General features: G+C 42.4%; 1 protein-coding gene across 1 annotated transcript; it reads left to right on the top strand.

The window, feature by feature from the left end:
- Positions 1 to 1253: 1253 nt before the first annotated feature.
- Positions 1254 to 12355, top strand: LOC310960695 (ubiquitin carboxyl-terminal hydrolase 31-like; the record flags this gene model as incomplete). The annotated part of the gene is made up of 16 exons (XM_083932458.1): positions 1254 to 1817; positions 5587 to 5724; positions 5935 to 6023; positions 6652 to 6744; positions 7000 to 7135; positions 7439 to 7589; positions 7763 to 7946; positions 8034 to 8145; positions 8245 to 8339; positions 8938 to 9015; positions 9173 to 9302; positions 9759 to 9878; positions 10004 to 10229; positions 10349 to 10507; positions 10590 to 10742; positions 10845 to 12355. The coding sequence occupies 16 exons, from the start codon at positions 1254 to 1256 to the stop codon at positions 12353 to 12355; spliced, it is 3939 nt and encodes a 1312-aa protein (XP_083788584.1).
- Between the last annotated feature and the right edge of the window lie 4423 nt (positions 12356 to 16778).

The following is a 16778-nucleotide window of genomic DNA, read 5'->3' as shown; positions in this document are numbered from 1 at the left end:
AATGATAATAGCTATTTGTAGATTTTAAAACCCATTGAATGTATAAAATATCAACAGATATGAGAAAATAAACAACCTATGAGATTGTTTTTCAGACAAAGCCCTTACATTTGCAAAAATAGGTACACTTCGGCTAATGCTACCCTTTGTCCCTCAGTGGTTTTGCAGAGTCCGTGTTATTTCTATAACGACCCCCTTACATTAATCAGATCATTCCTATTTTTATTCTCTGTAAATGATGTGATCATACAGTGTTACCCAACTGGCGCTCGTCAGTGCCCATGCTGTCCAGAGACGGGGATGGAGCATCATCCAGCATCACATGCCTCTGTACCTGCTCTCCTCCAACATGGACCAGTGTTTGGCCCTGACGTCAGCCGTTACCGCCCTGCCTGCAGTATCGGTGCCTGTACAGATGATGCTGGTGATGGAGACGAGAGAAGCGGCCTCGCCGTGAATCACATCCGGAGGAGGAATTAAGGCGCACGGAGAGAGTAAGACAAGTGCTGAAAAAACTTTTCGGATGGGGACACCGAACCGTTCGCCTTTCACATCGGGCCCACGAAGAGATGCTCCGCGGCGGCAGAACGCGAGGCGGCGGCGGGCTGTTCCTCAGTTTGGCAGAGCTCCTGCGAGCGCGCACACTGTGGAGGCGATTTAGGGAAGACATCCTACTGGGTAAATATCACCAACCGGGCGGTTACCAACATCACCGTGGATCATATGATCTGAAGTGAATATATATATGTCTTTTAAACGGGTGGAGCTGCGGTTTCTTTGAATAAATAATGAGGAGTTCCGCTCGTCACTCTCAGCCTAATTGTGAAAGGTTGATTTGATGTTTATGTCTGACGGACACTGATACTCAACCACGGCGCCTTGTTTATTGTGTCTGAACAATGACACAGGTGATGTTAAGTCACCGGACCGCTACACATAATGGCTGCAGGCTCGTGCGGGACTACCCCGAGCGTTCACGTAAAGCGCCCTGATAGCGGCTCTCCATGGAGGCTGTTTACGCAATCCGACGCAGTGCAAGTGGGCTGATTTGATGCTACTCTCATGTCTCCATATGGTCCCCGCAACTGCCAGGCCTTTGTGTTGTTTCTGTGAAATATCATCGGGCCTTGTGTAAAACATCAGAAAGTGAAGGAGCTGTCACCGCACGGGGACGAGGCGATGCTCTGAAAGAAAGGGGGGTGCCCTTTTTTGGAATTAAGGCGTAAAGCGGGGGGGAAGCCATCAGACCAGCCATGTCGAAAGTTGTCAGTAACAAGGAGAAGAAATCCTTCAGTAAAAAACTCTTCAGGAGGAGCTCTGTCCGCTCCGTCGGGAGCTTTATGAACAGAGTTCTCCGGACTCTGTCGACTCTGTCTCATTTCGGTACAGACGAGCAGGCCGCCGAGGACGAGAAGGACGACTCAACTTTGATCCCGACCACCACCGGAGGGTCGGTCCCGTCTGACGACAGCGACTGCGGGGGTTTCCCCTTCGGGGACAAGGTGCCGGGTGTCGCCGGACTCAAGAACCACGGCAACACCTGCTTTATGAACGCTATCTTGCAGTGCCTGAGCAACACGGAGCTCTTTGCCGAGTACCTTGCTTTGGAGCAGTTTAAAGGGGGAGAGACGTCCAGCAGCAGCAACAACGACAAGGCCAAGTCCAACGGGGTGCTGGTGCAGAAGAAGGGGGTCCAGCAACAGCAGCAGCAGCAGCAGCAGCAGCAGGATTCAGGGGAGGTGACTGAGCAGCTGTCCGGTCTGGTTCGAGCTCTGTGGACCTTCGAGTACACACCTCAGCACAGCAGAGACTTCAAGGTAGGCTGTGCATCATGCAGGGGCAGGGCCCTGGGCCACAGGAGGAGGACCCCAAAACCTTTGATAATCTGCTGGGGTATGGAGCCATTATTGGAGCAGAACTATTTGCAAATGTGTGTGGAGAGTAATCAGATTAGTAAATGTGTTAAAAACAAACAAACTCCAAATCTGTATTCAGATTAGGGAATGTCCTGAGGGTTTTAAAGGTGTAGACCAATCTGCAAATGCTTTCATAGATCAGTGAATGCGTAGATTTACGGATTCGTCCACACATTCACAAATCTCAGCACACATTTAGAGATTATTTTACACATTCACAAGTTGGATTATGCACAGTTTAAGATATACAGTTACACAACTCTCCACACACATTTGCAAAGTCTGCTACAGGAATGGCCCCATACCTGGGGAGGGGCCTTTGGGGATCATCTCATCCTGGGCACAAGATAGACACACGGCGTCCTTGTGCAGGGGCTCTGACTGTGAATTGGTTCAAAAGTATATAATCTCATCACAGCTACCAAAAACACACACACAATGTGCATGTGTGAATAGGCGATAGAGGGGTTGGGTATTTAGTGCATTTTGACCCAAATTAGATCTTGACTAGAATAAATTTTCAAAATACCTTCAGTGCCTCCTGATCTATTTTAATAACCAACTCCAGGTTCGCATCCCGGCCTGGGCCCTTCTGTGTGGAGTTTGCATGTTCTCCCCGTGTCTGCGTGGGTTTTCTCCGGGTACTCCGGTTTCCTCCCACAATCCAAAGACATGCATGTGTTAGGTTAATTGATGACTCTAAAATTGCCCGTAGGTGTGAATGGTTGTCTGTCTATGTTAATCTCTATGTGCCCTGCGATAGACTGGCGTCCTGTCCAGGGTGTACCCCGCTGGGATCGGCTCCAGCACCCCCCACGACCCGACCCCGGGAAAAGCGGCTGAAGATGAATGAATGAATGAATGAATGATGTCAGATGAGAATATGATCTTCTTCAGTTATAATTCTTAACTTCCTAATCGCTTTATTGATTTTTGTTGTTTACCATCAATTTAACTTTAAGAGAGAGATCTATCTATCTATCTATCTATATATCTATCTATATGTCTATCTGTCTAATATCATGAAAGCCCTTCATTTGTCAGAATAACTGCATACAGGTTCAGACGCAGTAATTATGCACTGGCCTTGAGTGAATGTGCTCTTGTCAACGAGCTTCTGGAGCAGCATCCCTCATACTGCATTAGTGTTAAGTCTGTCCTACGAATGCAAACATGATTACTTTATATATGAAAAATAAGCTAGAATCAGATTCACAGTGCTGATAACGGTTTATGTCTTTTTATAGGAGAGTACATCCTGATGAAACAAGTGAAGTCAGTGTTCCTAGATTAAACCTCCTTCCTTTAAAAGACCGTTTTAACTGTGAGACCTAGATCTGAGCTGTAATGAAACTCAGCTATTCTTGGAGCGGCTTTATGTCTGTCCGACACTTATCAGCTTTTGTTGTCATTCCACCTCATAGACCTCTATGTAAGCACTGAAAAGTTTGCCTGTCACAATCACAAAGGTTCGTTCTTGCACAACTGGAGTACTTTATTTTTCATCTTTGTCCTTTTTTCCGTTTGATAACCTATTTTCTTTTTCCAAAAGTTCAAAAAACAACAGAGGAACTGAATTGAATTGCATGACAGCGCTGCTATATCTGTCTTTTTTTCTACCTCGGTTGCCAGCTAAAGTGCAAACTGATTGGATATAGATTATTCTGTGCAGAGAGAGAGGCCTTGAATCTGTTCAGCCCAGTGGGGAAATTGATGTGCTAATCCAGACTACCAGGCTCTCTATATAAACAGTATGTGTCAAGTTTAATATCTAATTTGTGATAAACTAAGAGTCTTGTCAGTTTTTTTTTTCTAATGCATCTTTCTAAATATAAAGCAGTAGAAATGTGAGTGACTCTCCCTCCCAATAGCTCAAAACAATCTAATACTTGGATGAGTTGATAGTACACTCATGCTCTTTAAAGGTTTGTCAAAAAATAGTTTGCTCTCCTTATACATCACAAACTTACAGTAAGTGCAGCCAATTAAACTTTAGAGAAACATACTCTTCCTGTGGTTAGCGTACATTACAGCTCAGCTTGCACATGTGACGGTTTTGCACCTCTTTCCTTCGGACCACAATCTGAGCCTAAACAGAGAGCACTTAAAGATCATTAGGAAGACATCCGTAATAGTAATAACACAGGGGAATTATCCAACGAGTCTCCGAGTCCATTTTCTCCCAGAAGCAATCAGTTTGAGGATTATGTTTTCATACCGTAGACCTTCCGAACTGCCTAAGAGCACAATCTACACAGAGAGACATTCACCAGTTTTGAAAAGTGATACTTAATTTGACAATTTGATTGATGGTGAAACAAATCCAACAAATGGTCGTGTTCTGTAAACAACTGACATCGATGGTTCAAATGATTCGCTTTTTTTATTGATTAGATCTTTTGTATTGTAGGGAAATTAAATGATAATGATTTAAAAGGAATGATCAGCAACTGCAGCTGTTTAAGAGTATCATTCCTTCTAATGATGATGAAATGTTTGGACTGTTGCATATATCTTGAGCATCACAAATGAATTGTCACTTACGTTTGATACTTTGACACAAAGCATCAGACCCGTTTGTTGACACTTTCTTTTTTTTCACCAGAACCTTGAGAGGAACACACAGCATGGTCAATTCATACATTTATAGGACTGTTTAAAGGAGATACAGATGTTTAAAGTGGACATCGAGTGCCCATTTTCAGGTTCATATTTGTTTTTGTTTTTTTTAGTTTCTACTAGAACATGTTTACACACTGTAATGTTCAAATACATTCTTTTTTGAATATATCTGTATTCACCCTGAAACGCACTGTTTTACCATCTGTCTCTTTAAGACCCCCTCCTGATTGGTCGGTGTTTACGGGTCTTCCGCATCTGTGCTCTCTGCGTCTCTGCACGTCACTGCAGCCGGGGAATGACTGTAATGGCACTGTAAAGGCACTTTGTACCTATATATAGTATAGTTGTGACATCACCACCGTACAGAAGTCCTGACGGCTCGTTTAAAGCCACAGTTTCTGAATACTGTGTGCATTTCTCTGTGGATGGAGTTTTTTTTGATACTTTCACAATATTTATATAGCACCTCAACCTGCTTTATAATAAAAAAAGACATGGAAATCTTCATAACAATGCATCATCAATATTCAGTCCGTATTTCACTCCCTGCCTATATCTGTAAATTGTTTATATATTTTAAGTAGTGAACAGCTGTAGCCAAGCCACAGAAACAAGGCTAGTTCTTCATATGGGCCACATCTTGTACAAAATGCTGAGTTGGCATTGGTAATGCCTTCAAAATGAGGCAGAACGTCCTATGGGACGGGCTAGGAAAGGCACACAGTGCACAGTCTCCTCATATATTTGACCTTGCATGACATTTGATAGCCAGTAGAGGTGACTTTATGGCTGACAGCATGGGTGGCTCTACACACTGTTGTGTGCAGCCAATTGTCAGTGGGATTGTGCTGTCGATTTTCAGCCTGTGCCCTGGTTTTAAAAAGCTTCTCCGCACCTGCGTCCCGCCATCACGCGCTCCTCTGCTGACCTTTTGGATAGTGCTGATCGTCATCCTGCTCACGCGCACTGAATATTTTATGATGACATGTCAACAGAATCATTTTTGTTTTAGGAGCACTTGAACAATAATTTGTTTGTCCTGCTGCAGAATGTGGTGTCCAAGAGTGCCCTTCAGTTCAAGGGTAACTCCCAACACGATGCCCAGGAATTCCTTCTCTGGTTGCTGGACAGAGTTCATGAAGACCTCAACCATATCATTCACCCTGACATCAGACCCCCCCGGAAGGTAAACAGCTACTTAGTCAGTAATTGCAGTATAGAGTACTGTTTTGACAGGATGTTGCCCCTTTTCTGTTTCTCAACTGATCAATATTGTGATAAACTGCATGTTGCAATACTATAAAGTGTACTACCGGCGACTGCCACCGTTATTTACCATGCATTATATTGTATTTGTTTGCCAAATAGTTGTTCAGTGTCTATATTGTTTTCCCAGCCTCCAGTAGAAGAGGAAAACGCCCCTGAAGGCTCTCCACTACCAGCACCTGGCTCGTTTGTACAGGAGTTGTTTCAGGCACAATACAGGTGAAACTTTCAATTGCTAGTTTATAATCGCTTTGTTTAACGATTTAACTACCAGCTCACATTAATATCAACTAGCTAAACATCAACTAGAAACACACATAAGACTAATAATAAAACAAAGTCTGTCATATACTGTATCTTCTATGTAAAGGGCAACTGTCTGGAAAACGTATGAAAAACAAATTACACACAAATTTATGATAAAATATTAACTTAATGTTCCCTTATCAGCTTTTTCCAGAGCTTTTGGCCATATCCCATGAACTTCCTCTGGTGTCATTGATGACTTTAGTATGGTGATCCCAAGTAATTACAGTAATATAACGTATAGCACTGGTGTATAAGATACACCAATAATATATCATCGTTATGCTCTCGTATGATCGTTACAGCAAACTTAACACCGTACACGTCACTGCTAAAGCCCTACTAGTGGAAGTGGATGTTTTTTTGTTCCATTCATTTTAAAGAAATAGTTCCACATTTTGCTTTCTTGCCGTAAGTTAGATGAGAAGATCGATTACACTATGAAGCCATAACATAATGTAAATGGACAGTTAAATATTGAACTGTTCCTTATCAATGAAACACTGACACTACTTCACGTGAATATTATTACTCTCATCAGGTCCTCCCTGACCTGCCCTCACTGCCAGAAACAGAGCAACACCTTTGATCCTTTCCTCTGCATCTCACTGCCAATCCCGGTACCTCACACACGGTAAGGTGACTCTGTATCTTGTTTATGAGTAAGACAATATCTATCAGCCAAAAAAATGTCCCTGCATCCAAAAATGCAACGAGACAAGATCCAGTCTGAACCCGACATTAAAAGAATGCCGAATCCAGCCGAGACAAACGCAATGAAAGATCTGACAGGACGAAGTTAAAATTAGAAGATGCCATCTATCTTTGTAACATCAGTCCAGCCATGGTTATGAAACAGCCAATTAATTCCAATCTTTCTGTGTTGCAGGCCTCTGTATGTGACAGTGGTGTACCAAGGAAAGTGCTCCCACTGTATGAGAGTCGGGGTGGCGGTGCCTCTTTCTGGCACCGTGTCCAGGCTGAGACAAGCTGTGGCCCAAGAGACCAAAATCCCTGCCCAACAGGTGCTGTCTTATCCGAAACTTAATTTTCTTTGTAAGAGCCTTAACCTATCACAATTAAGAGGATTAAAAAAAGGATGGGTTACTTTGAGAAAACCGGATGCTAAGAGCGAGCCATGGGAGAATTAAGTGGCAAAGTTTGTGTTTGATTTATCTCATAGGGATGACATACATTTTATCATCCGTCCTTTATAAATGTCTACACTATAAGCCTCTTGTGATATTTGGAAGCACCTTTTTATTACTTCCTGTTAGGGTTTCACTAATGCAAACTGCACCATGCCTTTGTTCCCCGTCTTTGCCCAGATCGTCCTCACCGAAATGTACTTCGACGGCTTTCATCGCTCCTTCTGTGACGACGACGACGACCTTGAGATCATTCAGGAGAGTGACTCCATTTTTGCCTTCGAGACACCTGAGCTATTCAGACCAGAGCAGATCCGTTCCAAGCGATGTGGTACAAAATCCTGTTTATTCCCCCCAGAAATGAGTTTATTCCTTGATGTCGAGATCAGATTAGAAATGGACTAATATTGGATAACTTCTTTATGCAGGGAGCTGCTCCAGCATGTCGGATGAATTGTGTGTGTCGGACATTTCACATTTGTGGCTTTACTGCGTTTATTTCAGGGAGCCCTCATGCCAATCTCAACCAGAACAACTTGACAAAGTATGGCCAAGATAACAATAGGATATCCACACAAATTCAAGAGCCAACAACCCCACCTCAGAGTCCAAATAAGAATAGTGGGCAGGCTGAGAAGATTGTCCTGCTGGTGTGTAACAGAGCCTGTGCTGGACAGCAAGGACGCAGGTATTGAACAACACTTGATGAGCTTTGAATCATTATCCCAAAGAAATCTTTATAACTAATACTGGTTCGTTTTTTTAATTCCTGCAGGTTCGGTAATCCATTTATTCTGTATTTGGAGCGTACAGTGACTTGGGATGTACTCCAGAAAGAGATCTTGGAGAAGATGCGGCATCTTTTGCGCCCAGGAGTCTTTGTACAGGTACAAACTCATCACATACGCCTTGATATTAATCATCTTTTAATGACATATGTATGTATTGAGTTTTTTTTTACCATTGTCACCATTGATGGTCTGCAGGTAGGGCCCTTCACTTTGCGTGTGGTAGGAGTGGTTGGAATCACATATCTCTTGCCTCAGGAGGAGCAGCCGCTCTGCCATCCCTCTGTGGAGAGGTAACGTCACTTATCGCCACCAGGGGGGGTGTTACTGAACTTGAATAGTCATTATATAAAGCCTGTAGTGAGTTCAATCCACTTGAAGTTGATGGAAGAGCTACAGTATGTACAGTAGGCTGACTCATCAGTGGTATTGATGTTCTCCTGAGGTGTATAATAGCTTCTCTGGCTTTATAGATTTTCTTGTAAGAATGTGTCCTCTGTGGTTGTTGCATGGATTTTTAAAAAATGAGGGGAATGAGAAAAACAAGGACATTTGCTTCACTGCTGCCACATGACAAAACAAACATAAAATAAACCCTCAGCCTAATTTAAGCTAGAGTTTGGCTCACATGTTAACATACTCAAATGTTACTCATATATATATATATATATATATATATATATATATATATATATATATATATATATATATATATATATACTGTCTGTCTTAGTATACCTGTCAGAAATGTTCAGTTTTAGCGCCTATATATATATATATATATATATATATATATATATATATATATATATGTATATGCATGCATGAGCATCAGCTAAATTAATAAAATAAAAAATATATAATATGCGAGTTTTCATCTATTTTCAACAGGGCATACAAGTCTTGCGGTCCTGGAGGGCCACCTCACGTCAAAATAGTTGTCGAATGGGACAAGGAGACGAAAGACTAGTAAGTGAGATCCGAAGCAACAGTCACACACACTTTATTAAACACTGGGCAGATGTGGGATGTCTCCTTTCAGAGAGTGTTTTAACACAAATTCATACGGTGAATGTCTTTTGAAGTTCTGTGTGACTGTGTGACTTATGCCCTGTTATGCCCTCAGTCTGTTCAAAAGAACTGAGGACGAGTACATCCCAGATGCTGAAAGCGTGCGTCAAGTAAAGGAGCAGCACCTGCAGCCTCAGACCTGCTCACTTGCCCAGTGCTTTCAACTCTACACCAAAGAGGAACAGGTAGGCTGAGTCTTGGTGTTAGTCATGTGGGCTGCAGTAGTGCTGAGAATATCACTGACACTGTATAAATATCAGAAATAAAACTGTTGAGTGTTTTATTCTTTGCTGCGTACCATGATTCAGGCACGAGTAAATAAGGGATGTGTTGGACTATATTTATCCATTTGATCTCAATGGTAAACATGTGACAATCACAGACACTAGATGGCAGTAAAATTATACTTTTTCACCACTTCTTTTCCAAATGTTTTAAAATTTGGCATCAAGTCATACCTTTATTATACAGAAAGTACATGTTAATAGTTTAGTTACTTTCTAAAGACATAATCCTTAAATTGTTCATTTACTTAATTGTCTTTCAAGTTTCTACCTTTCAAAGAGTGAGTTAAAACAATGGTATTGCAAATCTTGCGGATTATGACTTTAATAACTGATTTTTCTTTGCATAAATTTCAGCTTGCTCCCGATGATGCGTGGCGATGTCCACACTGCAAACAGCTTCAGCAGGGCAGCATCAAGCTCAGTCTGTGGACACTGCCGGACATCCTTATACTTCACCTGAAACGCTTTAGACAGGTACTCATGTAGTCTCGTAAATAAAGGTGCCAAAATGCTAAAAGTAACAAACAAAACAAGAAAGCTAAAAACAAATCTTAGCGACAGATGTCAAATTAAATACGATAAATGTGTCGCAACTTCAGGATGGGGATCGACGAATGAAGATGCAGAACATGGTGAAGTTCCCGCTCACGGGAATGGACATGGCACCCCATATGGTAAAGAGGAGCCAGAGCAGCTGGAGTCTTCCCTCCCACTGGTCGCCATGGAGACGGCCTTATGGGATGGGCCGTGACCCGGAGGACTATCTTTATGACCTGTACGCAGTGTGCAACCATCACGGGACAATGCAGGGAGGACATTACACAGGTAACAGAGCAGCATCAACAACCAATAACTAACAGCTGGTTGCTGCTGTATCAGCTGATTTTCTTTTCATAAAAGCTTTCCAAGATATTATTAATATCTTATTCTGTTATGTCTTGTAGCTCACTGTAAGAACTCCATAGACGGACAGTGGTATTGCTTTGATGATAGCGATGTTCAGCCCATATCGGAAGATGAGGTCTGCAAGCAAAACGGTTACATCTTGTTTTATCAAAGACGTGCCACGATTCCATCTTGGTCTGCAAACAGTTCTGTGGGAGGTAATCTTTAGTTTGTTCAATATCTTGTGTAAATGTTTGAGTATATTATACATGTTCAATAACTGTCTGTTTGGATCTTTAGGATCCACCAGTTCCTCTTTGTGTGAGCACTGGATCAGTCGGCTGATGGGCAGCCGTCCACCTAGCCAAGCCTCATCTGGCTCCTCCAGACGCACCTCGTTGGCTTCCCTCTCAGAGTCAGCTGAGTTTGCTGGTGAACGGAGCGAGGACGATGGTGATAGACTCATCCGAATACACAAAATTTCTGACTTGTTTTTAATGCTTCAAAGAGTTTCTTAAAGAATCTTACATTGGTGCGTATCTTTCTACCATGCAGGCTTATCGAGCCGGCCGGCAGTAAGAGGCATGCAAAGACAAACATTCTCCTCAAGATCTTCCATTGCCAGCCCGCTGGTGCTCAGTGAAAATGGCACAAAACCGTCCTGGTCCCACTCCGCTAAGCTCCAACTCCGCTCCAACTCTCCCTCGCGCTTTTCGCTGGAATCCCACTCCTCCTCCCCGACGCTGGAGATGATAGGAGAGGTGGTTGATACCTCCTGCTTCACAGGGTCACCTAAGCCAGACAGAGCGTCAGGGGGCAAGTCGGCCCTTGCGGTTTCGGATTGCAACCCGGGCAGTAAGAGGCTGATAGAGCAGGTTCACTCCAAGGCTGTGGCACAGGCCGAGCAGAGGAGCTCCACCCTGACTGGGGATAACAACAATGCAGTCACTGCTGCTGAACAGGTCAGTCCTCGACATGGAGCAGCTTCAAAGGACCTGAAACAAAGAACTGGGACTGCAGATAGCGCTGGCATTAAAAAGAACACTGCAAGTCCCAAGAAGCGTCCTACCACCTCCTCAACGTCATCCAGCTCTCTATCTCCTGCATCCCCAGCTGTAAACGACAAGTTGCAATCTCGAACACAGACCAAGAGTGCAGCATCAGCATCAACACCCAAGGACAAAAGCGACGCACCGCCTAAAACGAGCAAGGCTGGTTCCTCGAGAACAGCAACTCCCTCCAAGAAAGGGTCATCCCAAACCCCGGAGGTATTACATCCTGACTCTTCCCAACAGAGGAAGAGTGGTTCTCCAGGATTACAAAGCTCACAGCCTCAGAGGAGGACATCACCCAGAGGGGGAGGCGAGAAAAGCTCAGCCTCAGGAAGGACTAAAGCAGCGGACAGGAGCATGAGCCGTGAATCATCACGTACTAACGCAGTCTTAGAGAAGAAGGTTAACCACGGAGGTCCTCCCTCCAGGTCGAGTGCTGCTAGCAGAGCGGAGGGCAGGCCTGGCCGCGCTGTGGATAACAGGGCAGCGGGCCGGAGCTCAAGCAGTAGCTCCTCCATGGCTAGTCTCCGTTCCTCGAGTGTGGGTGTTTCGTCTGCAAGCGCAACCCCGCCGTCAAGGGGACCTGGAAGGAACAGTAAGACAGAGGATAAAGGTTTATCCTTCTTTAAAACTGCTCTGAGGCCCAAAGAGACCCGTAAGTCCGCGGACGGTGGAAAGGCAGGGGCGGGAGACGCTAAAGCGAGTCCAGAGGATGGTGGCGGGGATGCAGCTAGAGAGGGAATCCCACACGGAGCAAGCAAGAAAGCCCAGAATGTGGCTTCAGAGGCCCAGACTAATGTGACCACAGCCAAAGACAAGGAATCCTCCAAGGTGTCCACTGCAGCTAAGCATTCACTGCTGCCCTCCACAAGGTCCAAAATTTCTGGAGCAGAAACAACCACCCAGTCCTCTGCCAATGCAAAAGACCCTTCGAAGAAAGAGCCTGCTAAAAAAATAATGCAGTCCAGGAAGATCCCCATCAGCTCTACACAAACTAGCCAGAAGGCCAAGTGACATTATTTGAAAGGCCTTGATAACAATCTCTCTAGTGCAGCTCTGAGGTGTTTGGACCATCAAACTAACATCTTTAAAGCACCTGTAGCTTTTCAGTGGTTACTGAATACCAGCTGCCATACTGGACACTTAGGGTCCACATTGTGAAATAGTAAATAGTTAATTTAGGAATGGATTTTAACGAAGCACTTTGTATGGATTGCATTGATTTTGAGGAATATAATAATATATAGTATTGTAAATAAGCATGAACTGCACATGTTTTGAGATGATTGCCTTGTTCTGTCTGTAGCATAGTTGGGAGAAGTACATCTCGGTAGGAGGTGAAAATAAAAGTGACTTTGCACAAGATGGAAAGCAGATAATAATGGTGGGAAGAAGAGACTTTTGAGATACATCAAACACAGACAACTCAGTCACCAAAGGAAGTTTACTGGCAATTTTTAACATGCTGATGCAGTGAAACAGTAAAACAATCTTTATGTACAGCTCTCTGTCAATATTGAGAGCCATATGTCGACATCAGTGCCTCAGATAATCAAAGTATTTAATCTGAATTGTATAACTGCAGATGCTGGTAAATTTATAATTCAATTTTAATATTTATTAAACACTGAAAATGTTATTTCAAGTCAAACACAATTAAGCCTATTTAACCTGAACCGCTGTTTACGTATGCTCCTTGGTGTAGTAATTGTGCAAAAGCCTTTAAAGAAGTATTTTTGTGCAGGACAGAATCAAGACTGTCGCAGAGAGACCCCCCGCCCACCCCTTAGGTGGGGGAAGTGCAGGAATGCCGCATGTGTCGTTGGTGTTAAATGTCCGGACACGTCGGTTTGTAACGGTTCTTTAAATGTTTGTCTTTTATTTACTTGTTACTCTCTCAGACAACCTTCCCGCGCGTCACCACCTCTGCCCTCCAGCTGCTGATGCCAACACTTAAACTGCGGTGTTCCTCATGGGGATCAGCCTCTTCAGACTGCCAGACATCTCCAAACATTCCTCTCAGATGAACACAGGGTTAATGTAAAAAAGACACACACACATTAAAAAATAGCTTGGATGCCTTTGTTGAAAAAAAAACAACAAAAAAACACCATACAAGTACATAGAGCATTATGGTATGTTTGAGTCAGCCCATCTTCCGTTTTTTCACGTGTGACTTCACAGCTTGTGCACATCTTTGGCTTGCATTGCAGTGTAGATCAACACGGGACGCGCTGACAGACTGAGAAAAAGAAATTCACGACATATATGACAGTTGTTGCATGATAAATTGCTTATGCATGCACTTAACTATGCAAGCAGAATCTTGCTAATGCCCACACGGAGTATGTAGAAATGCAACTCTTGGATGTGTATATATTTCTAACTGTATATTTTTCCAAAATGCCAGCATCAGAGAGCATGTTAAGGCATCCTTTATTAAAGCTTTGTTTGCACATTTCTTCAAAGTAATATACATTTTTGTATGAATGATAAGTATTGCTCATTCACCTTCAAAGTAAATCAACTCACTTGCAAATGAATGTTTTCTGTATTGTATTCATTTATCTCACGTTTTTCCTCACAATGTCCCGTAGCAAGTTTTTATATGGCAACACAACATGGCTGCAGTTTACAGGGCGTGTTGTAACTTTCATTTATCATCTGTGATAGAAAACTTTAAGCGTAAGTTAAATTGGTTCAAAGACAGTAGTGTTTTATACAAGAACTAGGCGTGTTGGGCTATTGGCTTCTTAATGTAGACATTTTGACAGGTTGGGCCAGAACCGCTGAAGACAAGACTCGCCTTCATAGACACGCTGTCTTATTGTTTTCTCTAAAAGATTAATGATGTGCAGTATATTCACGAGCATTTTATACGTTTTTTAATTAAATTCTTGTACAATCAAACCTCAAACTTGACAAACGACAGATGTGATGTACATTTTCCACTGTGAGAGACTGCACTCAAAGACATCATTAACTGCAACAGGAGTCCCACCCAAATAGAATTTTGATAATGACAGTTGTGATTCATTATCATTATCATCAAAGGAATTATAGATTTTCGGGGTCTTCATCAGTAACCTACTTTACATGGTGCAGGATAAAATAAAGTATTATCTTTAGTGTCTGGTGGCTGCAGTGTGTTGATACTGTGCTATTATGTCCAACATATGCAGCATATAAACTGATAAATGAACATGAATTCACTTAATTGTTAATGCTGCGAGAAATGAGTTGTTTTCACAAATGCATGAGAATGATCGAAAGCTTTTTTTCCATTTATATTTTGTCCAAAAACGGGATGTTTGACGTGAACTGTGTTCATCTTTCTGTGGTGTAACTGTGTGTGTTGGCATTGATTTAACAATGAAAGACCAACAACAACAACAATAAAATAAAAGTGTGTCATTAAGTAAACATTTTGTCAACATATGTAGCTTTTGGGTGACTTACAGTTTTTCTACATCTATCTTCTTTTTGCACTTCTCACTTTCTCCACCGGGTGGAGCTCCGTGTTTGCCTGAAAAGCTCAGCAGACACAAAGATAATGAGCGAGGGAAATAAAACAACACTCGAGTGAATTTGTCCCCGAGAAATGCCCTTCAATTTCAACTTGTGGGATTAGATCTATAGTACCGTCAGACCCAATGCTGTCTAGTGAGGGAGATGATATGCTATTAAACTACAGCAGCACCATCATTTATTTAGAGCTGACTCAATTGTGCTTTTATTAGTTTGGCCCAAGGCTGGGCATATTAAGAGTTAATGCTGCCTCTTTGTCTTGCTATTCTTGTAATTTTGTATAACAGTCATCGGTTTTGGGAATTACATTTCACCCCTCTCCCCTCTCACTTCTCAGGTCTTGTGAAGTCTGAGAAGTGATGAAATTTTTAAAAATGGCCTGTGGTGCGATGGGGCTGCAACATACTTCTCCTCACATGCAGCAGGAAGTCTCTGCGCTATATATTAGAAATTGACATTTTGTCGCTTGTATTTTACAGCAAAGTGTGAGGTTGCTCAATGAATTCATATGCATGTATGAATGTAATTAGAAAACTTGCAGGCTGCGACCCGGCGCAAGATGGTTCTGTAAAGGAGCCAGCCTCCTCTGGCGATGAAATCAGTAATCATTTGGCAATTGCATAAGGTCCAAGAGAACATCATTAGCAAGATCTCAGTGGCGAATTCAGAAACTTTTATCTGAATTTAACACATAAACTGTGACATGATACCCTTCTTGACTCCTGAACATAATGCATCTAACATGCTGAATTAGTCCACGTTTGGCTTTTGCCGCATTAAAGTGCTTGATGCATTGAAGAAAGGCAATCTAATCTTATCGATCAACCCAATCTTGCTATCTCCTGTGGCCAAATTCAATCTTAAGTGCTGCTCCATTTTGAGACACTCTGTCCCTGGACAGAAGCAGATGACGAGCAGGACCTTCATTTTATTCACATGTCTTTTTTCCACTGCTTGCTGTTTGGATAGATTGATGCAATGACTGGGGTGAAGGCAATATACAGAGGGTGGCCGTTATGTCACCACCAGTAAAGCACAAAATATAATCCCATTCAATTACACTGCAACACTGTGAACCTCAAAGGTATCCCACAAACTGTTCATTTTTACCCTGTGGTATTTTTCTTCACCCTGTTTGTGGTGATGTTAACATTGTTTTATATTAAATATTATAATAATATTTTCAGGTTCATACTTGTTTTGGGGTTCTACTTAAACATGCTTACATCATGATGTGGATGTGTTACACATTATTTTTTCTCATACGGTCCGTCTGAACATGCATCTGTATTCACCCTCTGTCTGAAACGCTCGGTCAACATTTACGGGTGCCCACCATCATTGCAGTCGGTTATGACTGTAACAGCACTGATATAGTATAGTTGTGACATCACTACTGTACAGAAGTCCTGACGGCTCGTTTAAAGTCAGTTTCTGAATAATGTGCACATTTTTCTTTGGGTTATGTGTTTTGATACTTTTACATTATAGCACATTGACTTGCTTTAATATAAACAAGAGACATGGAATTTCTTTTCTTTTCACAATACTGGACCTTTAACCCAAGTAATGTAATATAATACTATGTATATCTTACCTACTTTAAAGCAATAAAACAGCAAAACTACTATGGAGTTGATTATACCTCTATGATACAAGTCCAACAAACTGATGGTAGTATTTGCAGCAGAAAACTGTAGTGCATTTAATGTACAGAAGTTTATGTCCACCCTCTTTTCATATGGTGATGCTTTACTGAAAAGTCTGGGACATTTAAACACCTGACAGGGACCTCAAAAAGAGGTGTGATGATGACTTCAGCAGCTGAGATGAACGCCCCTCAGAAATGTTGGTATTTATAGATCAGAGAGCATTCTGTGTGCTTTTTGCAGCCAAGAAAGACTTGTAA

This window comes from Echiichthys vipera, assembly GCF_963691815.1.
Source record: "Echiichthys vipera genome assembly, chromosome: 18".
Taxonomy (NCBI): Eukaryota; Metazoa; Chordata; class Actinopteri; order Perciformes; family Trachinidae; genus Echiichthys; species Echiichthys vipera.
This window is presented reverse-complemented; position numbering and strand designations above follow the sequence as displayed.